Here is a 9,090-nt window from a genome sequence, read left to right as displayed (position 1 = left end):
ATACCGACAATGGCAGCTACCTTGAGACATTTATACAATAGACTACTGTCGGAGGACCTCTTGCTAGGCGTATGGCCACCGAGTTGGCAGACGATAGAGACAATGCGTGCACTTTCACGTTTCTTAGGTGACGCGGGCCTGGACTCACGCTTGTGATAAAATTTATTCAATGTGTCCTTCACCTCGTGCCTCCCACTATCATTCCCCATTATGACCATTTCTTCTTCCCCGCTTCCCCTTCCCTTACATCTGTGAGGCCAGATGCTCCATTTTTCGGCCAAGGTTTCTACATTTTCCGACCATTAAACTACTTCATTCTTATCAAGGAACTGATCGCGTCAGTTTGTAATCAATTCTGAATGTGAAGTACGAAACAGCAAAGTGGACAGTTGCCTTCATTTGATGCAGATGGTCACTCAAACCGAGCCGGTTGTGCTACTGTGGGGAGGACGTCCACCATCAGATTTAAATAATCGTGCTTGCTGGATGTCTAAGTACACTGGCCCAGCGCACAAAGGCGGAGTCAGTGTTACTCTCCACAGCAATTGGATTGAAAAGGTGAGTATTAGCACACTAAGAACATTCAATGTTACATTTTACTGTTGTGTATTTTAACGACACTATCAACTAATGAACGAATGAGATACGTATTCATTATGTCGTAAGCGTCTTTCGATTGATTCTTACATTAGTCAATTTAGTCATTCCTTCTTTTATAAAGCGTCTCGCATATAGGTGAGCATCGGCGGTAGCTTGATAAAACCGCGTGTAGCAAAAACACATATCACTACTATTGCACATATTTTTGTAGAATACTACCCACGCGCCTTACTTTGCTATTGTTGTGGGAAACAAAGCAGCCATCACTCAATCATGCATCGGTCGTATGCACAGATGGCTCCGTTTTCGCAACACGTATTGCCCAGACCTAACTGTACCCTCTGCCATGGCGTTCAGGAAAGCACAGCTTGGTAGTACATTTGTCAATCTGAGCGATGATGGTCGTCTTTGAGAGAGCTTCCTCTCAATCTAAAACACGTTCACATCTGGAGTTATAAGGCTTACAATTTCGCAATTCATCAGAGAAACTTGACGGTTCCTCGGCTATGGGACCCCGCATTAGACATGCCAGGTGAGGAAATAGCGTGACGAGGTTAGGGCCACCAGACTGAGCTTTGCCAATTCGCGCCCACTACATTTGACCATAGCGGGTTCCTTACGAATAGGAAGCGAGCACCATTGCAAGATTAGTGCGTAGGACCTCCACTAGACCTATCATAAGGTAAGCATGTTAGCTTCGTAATGCGTAAGTAAGCAGGTACTTGCGTGCTGAATTAGAAAGTTTCCTATCATAGTGCCCATATATGCCATTTCACCCTCAGCAGCTCGCACAAGACATTTTACGCACACTAATGTGGTTGTGTCCCCGGGATCGCCCACCCAATTTCTTGCAGCGAAGCTGTAAATGACTAGCCTATTCGTCCACTCGTATGTCTGGCGGTCGCCTGTACGCTGAAACACCCCTCCCCCTCCCCCGGCGCAACCCCATGAGCATGCGCGAAAAACGCAGAAAGAGAAAGAAAGAGGGGCGCGCGATTAGCCACACCACCTAGATAGCAGAAGGCCTGTTTATTCCGATCCATGAGGTCACGCTACCTGACGCGAAATTTCTATTCCGAAGATTGGCGTGATGAAAGCGGTGACGTCAAAATCACTGTTGCCTACTCGGGCGCATCCCCATTAGGTTCTATGGCAGTGGGGCCAGGTAACATGACTTCGTGGACCAGAGTGAGAATGCCTTGTGCTATCCAGGAGGGGTTGGGTTAGCTGCGCCAGTAGTGACGTCGTTGCTTCACGCCGCAGCCGAACAGGCGCGCAGCGGTTTCTCTCCAGCTCCGAAATGGGTAGGCCATACGTCATACGTACTCTTTGGAAGCAGGCCGCTTTCCATCGGCAACGCCGCGAGCAAAACCAGGGACGAGCTCGTCTACGCCATGCAGATGCTGCACTCCGGGTACGAGAACAGGCTCGTGCAGCCGAGCTCAAACTGCAACTGCATACCAAGGATCCGGCAGCCTACCAAGCCGTCCTTCTACGAACCATCGAGATTAACCCAGTGATAAACACCGGGGCCGCACATTTCAGCTTCGCTGGTTAACCATATTTACGGGCTACTTGGGTGGTGATGTTTTGATTATCGGGTACACTTTTCATCTCCATCTAGTAGTTTATTTCGTCGAATTGCAATATTATTATCAGATTTTATGCGTGTTTGCTCAGCTTGGAAATTACCTGTATTTATTCCATTTTAATTACGCTTCACGGTTCCTAGTGAACCTAAATTAGTGTGTAAGCGCCACAGTTTTGCGATTAACACAGTTATTATGCACAATAGCAGCCTACTGCTGATGTTGAGCAGCAGGATTGCCACTTGAGCGCCAAAATGAGGCCAATGTATGGCGATTCTAGAGCGTAAGCTGTTATGAGCTGATTTCAATAGCCATTTCTGTTGGCGTTGTTGTCCACCGCTGCCGCCGTCACCACCTGTGCCCGGCGTAGCTATAACTGTGATTGCGAAAAAAATATTTACTTACCGACGGGGTTGAATCCGGCCCCAGTGGGGCAGGGAGCTATTCTACCACTGAGCCATATGAGCGTAGGCCGCTTTGCAACGGAAACATACCCTCTAAACGCGTCTTATCTCGTGAGGAGACACGGGATCAACGCTACGCGCCGCGTAGCGTTGATACGAGAACGCTTTGCATTGCAGTTGCATATTATTACACCATGTCTTACGCCACGCAGCAGGTGCATAGGTCGCAGTACATGGTAGACAAAGAAGACTTGCGGAAGAAAAGGAAGATTAAGGATACGTATACGAAAATGCTAGAGTGGAAAACATGTATGCATACCTGATAAACTCAAGTACGCTAGGTGGCTTTTTCACCGTCGCGTTTCAATGAAATGCGAATAAATCATCATACTCATCACCATCATTAGTATCATATTGTGCTTTTTGTCACGCGACGCGACATGCGTGCCGCCTAGCGTCCATACTTGCAAACTTAGCATTGCTGTTCCGTTATAAACCACCAGTGTCCCGACATGTAGCAGCTGCATGTGGCACTTGCGTCCTGTATGAAGCCGGACCTGGTTAACTCAAGCCAGCTAGGTGACTGTTTGCCACCGCCCCATATCGAAGGCGGTGCCAGTAAATCATCATCATCTTAATAAAATCATATTGTGCCACTGGCCAAGGGATGCGACATGTGTGCCGCGTAGCTTGGATACCTGTGGATACCGGTCTGGATATATACCGGCGCACATTATGGCGCCTCCTCGCTAGGTACGAACAGCAGCTGAAGAAGCGAACCGTAGATCAACGTGAGCGTCTGCAACCAGGAAAGGTTGCGCTCCGCAGAGCACTGTGCAGAGAGCAGCAGACGCCGTAGCTCACCGTAGATGTCGACAGCAAGCTACGACTTCGACGGATCGACGTCGACGGATCGTACTCGTGAACACGACACGCAGAGACTTCGCCGCGAAGACACTCTAGTGCATGCTACCGAAAATGGAGCTACTATGAAGCCGCTCCTCCGGCTTACACTGTGGCTGTGCAGCGTGTGCCGCGAAAGCCTGTGACTTCATTTATCTCAATTTAATATGTGCCCTTCAGCATTATGTCGATTGCATTACATAGGGCGGTCGGAGAGTGTATTCAAGGTATGTGGTTGTCTAGATGCAAGAACCACCACCGGGACTCATCGTGCTTGGTTGCAGTAACATCGCAGCGGTACCAGTGAGACAAGTGCTCTGAACGACACAAGGAATGTGTAAAGGCCTAACCACAAAAAAGAAATCTTCGACGGATTTTCGGCGTCGGTGCTGTCCGGCGTCACACGGCGGCGGCCGGCGGCGTTGACAGCAATGTGCTTCCGGTTCGCGCTCGCTCGACGCCCCTTGACCGAGCACGCTAGACTACAGCGTCCACGGTGGAAGTGGCGTTAGCAGCAAGAGGAAAACGAACTGTAGCCTCCAAGACTGCGCGACGCGCCATGTTAGCAAGCTCGGAGGCGATTTACAGACCGAGGTTCCGGCCTTCCCATCCGCGGTGTGGGGCGTCTGGAAGGCGAATATGGCACTTGCTTGAAGCGAAGCAAAGCACGCACGCGTGTCCTAAACTACAGCTGCGGAAGAAACAGTCCATTTTTCTCGTCCTTATGATTTTCACTAGACTTATCCAGCATCCACGGAGATAACAATCTAAAGCACCAAGCCGGCATACCCTTCCAGGCCTCATGAGTGTGTGCGATCGCCTAGAAACAGACGGAGCGCAGGATGTGTGTGTGTTATGTTTACGAGAGCGTCGGAAAACCATATTTTAAGCCATCGACTTGGTGATTTTTTGTGCCCTGCTTCGCGTTTGCATTGGAAACAAGAAGTCCATCGCATACACGTGCATTTAAAGCACGACGCATGTTCTGGGCCTGGTGAAATGAATAGTGTTTGATCTTCACACTCAGGTTACGCTTCTTGTGTGTGTACTGTGTATGCGGTTCATTGCAGCGATGTAGAGAACACCAAACCTTTACAACTTTCAGAAGGGATGACACCATTAATACCGACCTGCTTTTCTTGCCCAGCTATCGGTTTTGCCGACTGTGCTGCGCCGTGGTGAACGCGACGTTGTAGTTGTGTTCTTGCTGTTCGAAGTGTGGTTGCAAGATACAAATCGTGATATATTCAGTCGACGTGTCGCAGATGTACAAGGGGTAAAAGTCTCGTTTAATGCGATGTGCGTGCGCTTAGTTGTAAATTGTGTAGCGCGTAAGTGTTGCCTATCGCGTTTTATTTTGTAGTACCCCGATAGAGAAAGCCCCTAACAAAGGCCTTTTTTGTTTCGTGCACGAATTCTTTGTTTAAAAAGCTTTTATGGCAATTTTGAATATGCTTCTATAGGTGATCGCGTAAGAAGCCAACAAACACTTGCACCAAGGACAACATAGGAAAAATTACTTGCGCCCAATAAATGAAATAAAAAAACGATAAATTAACGGAAATTTAAGTGGATGAAAAAACAACTTGCCGCAGGTGGTGCACGATCCCACAACGTTCGCATTTCGCTTGCGATACCCTACCAATTGAGCTACCATGGCGCCGTATCCCCGTCTACTTTCTTGGGTATTTGTGTTTCCTTGTAGAGCCCTAGGAATGTTAGCCAGCGCCACCACTCACAGACCTTAGCGGCGGACATGGAACATCATGTCTGCCACAGGTGTCACGAGAACGTGATCGTTTTGGGTGAAGGCAACCAGTCACTAAATCCGCACATGCTACCTGAAGGCATCAATGTTGCCGAATTTGATACACTCGTTATCTTATGAACCAGAAGAAAGGGGTTAACCGGGGGGCCCAATTTTTATTACTCATAGCATGAGAAGCCAACAAACACTGACACCAAGGACAACATAGGGGAAATTACTTGCGCTTATTAAAATAAATAAAGAAACAATAAATTGATGGAAATTGGTTGTGGGATCGTTTCCCACCAGCGCCAAGTTGTTTTTTCATCCACTAAAAATTTCCATTAACTAATAGTTTCTTTATTTCATTTATTAGGCGCAAGTAATTTCCCCTATGTGTTCCTTGGTGTCAGTTTTTGTTGGCTTCTTATGCTATGACAAATAAAAACCGGGCCTTTCGGTTAACCCCCTTTCTTCTCGTTCAATAGGCGAAGGGAATTTAGTGGACCTCTTAAAAGTTGCATACTTCAATTCATACAGCGCTGTCGCGAAATGTGGGCAGGCTTGAAAGCCCTAATGTAAGCATTGCAAACTTCAGGCAGCCGTGAATTTTATCAGGTGGACATTAGTGCGAATAGCAGGAAGTTATACCTGGCTCTAAATAAATAGCTTTATATTTTGTGGTCAAAGCGGCTTGCATACTCAAAAATCCGAACTGCTTGGCTTTTGCCGGCGATCAAGCACGGGGTCTCTTTGTGCAGACACCAGCGGTATACTAGATGAGTATATTACAGACAAGAGGTGGATGGTTCCTTCTGAATCTGCACCAATTTACGTTTTCGGACAAAAAGCAATATGCATATAAAAATGAACAGGTTAGACTGAGCAAAGGTACGATTCTTTATGATATTGCACTCGCAGCCTGCAGAACCCGCACCAAAAAAATTTTGCCGACAGTTCCTCACTGGCTAGCCATGGTAACGTTATTAATGTGGGCAGTGTAAGCTAAAGAAAATATTGCCGTTATTTTGTAAGTACACCCTAGTTCGCGATGTGGTTTGTGGCACCCATTTTGGCACGTGCCATCACTTTAATGCGATCAACATTTATTACTAGTACCAGCATACCCTCCCTATGAAGTGCTTTAGCTTCGATCCTCTTCTTGATTCGGCGGGTAGTCAGTGCTGATTAGTGTGCGTTAAACTGATTGCGCCTGCAAAGCGTCCCTATTAGGTGCTTTTCCAGTACTGTTTCATCTAGCTATAAGCGTACTGCTACCAATCATTCCCGGGTGTAAGATTTCGGACGCTTGAAGTGGCCATGAAGTGGACACTTGAAGTGGTCACACTTCCACTCATTAGTCGTAGAGTTTTCAGCCGCGCTGCCAGATTATGGAAAGATGCGCCTCACCTCCTGTCATTCTTTAACATGTTCATGGCCACGGTGCCTTGCGCCTGAGAATTCAGCTAATAAAATGTGAAGGGTGCCCATTGGCTATCATGAGAACATCCTGAACACAAATTCTCACAAATATGTCAGCATTAGTCATGCGATTGAAGTCCGCCAATGAGGACGAACTGCCTTTCAAAATTTTCAGTTGACTCTGCCAGCAGAATGTCTGCGCCCTACATTATATTAACCAAACTGTTTTCTTCAGTGTCCTACATTCTTCTTTAGACATAAATTTGCTACCCACTCCGTTAAGATATTCGCAAACCACCAAATTTAGAACCATTCGCGCAGACACTGCTTGATGTTATCATATTCTGTAAATGACACCCCAACTCATCTTAGATCAATAAAACGAGCTTAACTTATGCATGCAGTTGACCTGATGCGTGCGAGAAAACGAAGTCATTGGGTAACTAGTAAAACTTAGTCCTGCAAAAAATATGATTCATACTTATGTCTTGATAATATAAGTTTTGCTGCGAATTTGACGGGCACAGTAACATGTAAACAAAACATGTATGTCGACCTGGCGTTTACGTGCATTTGTGTGCAAATAAAGTTGCATAATTATGTGATACATCACTTCAGCTACACCAATAATCACACAGCTCGACACGATACATGTACGTATGTCTCTGACAGAGGCATAGGAAGATGTTCACTTATGCAACAGTTCTCATCAGTTGATATGTGAATGACCCAAATCTTCGTGAACGTATCGGTCACAACCATGCGAGAGTACAAGTGGTAACTAAGCTTTCGAAAAGTGCCAACATCTAAGCATGACTGTCTTGATGCTCTTGCATGCACGTTCCTTGTTTAGACTTCATAGACTTTTTATTTTATGAACTTACGGCTTTTATAACACTTACTGCCCTAATGAAGGCACAGCACACATACCACTACCAAAGGAGGTATCTGTACATGTAGAGCAGAGAGAACTTACGGTTAAGCTAAAATATATATAAGAAAAAATAAATATGCTTAGCAAAGTATATTCACGTTAGGAGATATACCACTGGCAATGCATGGAATAAGTGCCTTCATGTGTGAAAAAGTGAGACGTGTGATCGCGATATCTGATTGCCTTTTCAATAGTGACGTAAAGAAACATTCTAGTCGGGGTTTTTGTGTTTTGTGTCGGAGGGTAGGATATGAAAGGAGAGATGCAAGACGGATATTGTATGTAGTAGACCATTATGAAGGTGCTACTCAAGTTGCACAAAACATCAGTATCAGCGTGCAAAGCATTCTATCAGTAACCGTATGTATGTCTGACACATTATAAATTTTTTGCACTGGTCCTTCTGATTTCCAAACGAGAAATCCATGCGTGCCTGCTCACAACACAAGTGCTGGTGTTGTGTCCTTTCTATCGCTGGAATGACGTCGTCTTGCACTCTAAAAGTAAAAGGTCGCTCCAGCAAAGCAGGGCTTCAACCGTTACATTTCAAAGGCTTCTTTGAACGTAAGGAAGTTATGCATATAAGCATATTTCGGCATCAAATGTGTACCGCTTTCATTTCAGGGTGAGGGAAAGGGATGTTCGCGCATAGCCAAGCTGTTCTAGCGTGCCTGCAGGAATACAGAAGTGCCTGGTGGCACCGTACAGTTCAAACGTCACAGTGAACAACTAGTAAAAAAATCAGTTGATACTAAGGTGACCCATATGCAGGATGATTATATTATTTAAGCCCCATAAAAAGTTATTTTCAAGGTACTGAATTACCACGGCTTTGAATTACCGGGATATTTTGCTGTGTTTGCGGGTTATATACTCACAAAACGCTGCAAAAAAGTCTACAATGCTTAGTAAGGCAGGGTGGCGAGAAATGATATTTTTGATGTGAGGATGTGAATAGTGTATGTGAATGCACACTCGATTTGCCACAATGAATGTTTTGTTGTTGAACATTTTACGTATGGTATATAGCCTAAGAACTGTGGCCTCTTGACTGTAAATTTCTGTGCTCTCTTTCACAGTGCTCATGGAGTGAGCATTTATTCGGCTACTCGAACAGTGACTAGATAATAGAGCGCACCAATCTTGCAGCTTTATCTAGAACAGATTGTGCATTAGTCACCAGAGAGTATCGATTCATCTTCTTCGCAGATAAACGCAATCCATACGTGTATGACTATACATTAAATACTGTACTGCTATCACGAGTAAGTGCGTGAGCATGAATGTATTAGGTTTATTTTTCATCGGACCTAACTTGGAATAAGCTCGTTAAATATGTAACAGGGAGAGCTTGCAAAATGCTGAATCTTGTCAAACGGAACTGCAAGGACAACAGCATCCAAAATTAGAAAACTATTAGAGTACGCCTGTGCGGTCTGGGACACGCAAACTAACATCCTTTACAATATGCTTGAGCTCGTACAAAACCAC

The 9,090-nt window shown here is 45.5% G+C and overlaps 1 protein-coding gene across 1 annotated transcript in view; it reads left to right on the top strand.

The window, feature by feature from the left end:
* Positions 1–420: 420 nt before the first annotated feature.
* The window catches only part of LOC142563267 (uncharacterized), a 32,456-nt gene continuing 23,786 nt past the window's right edge, over positions 421–9,090 (top strand). The window contains exon 1 of the mRNA XM_075673820.1: positions 421–558. Coding sequence (XP_075529935.1) covers positions 487–558 — 72 coding nt within the window. The 5' untranslated portion in view covers positions 421–486. The remainder of the gene's footprint in view (positions 559–9,090) is intronic.

Source organism: Dermacentor variabilis, chromosome 11 (assembly GCF_050947875.1).
Source record: "Dermacentor variabilis isolate Ectoservices chromosome 11, ASM5094787v1, whole genome shotgun sequence".
Classification (NCBI taxonomy): domain Eukaryota; kingdom Metazoa; phylum Arthropoda; class Arachnida; order Ixodida; family Ixodidae; genus Dermacentor; species Dermacentor variabilis.
This window is presented reverse-complemented; position numbering and strand designations above follow the sequence as displayed.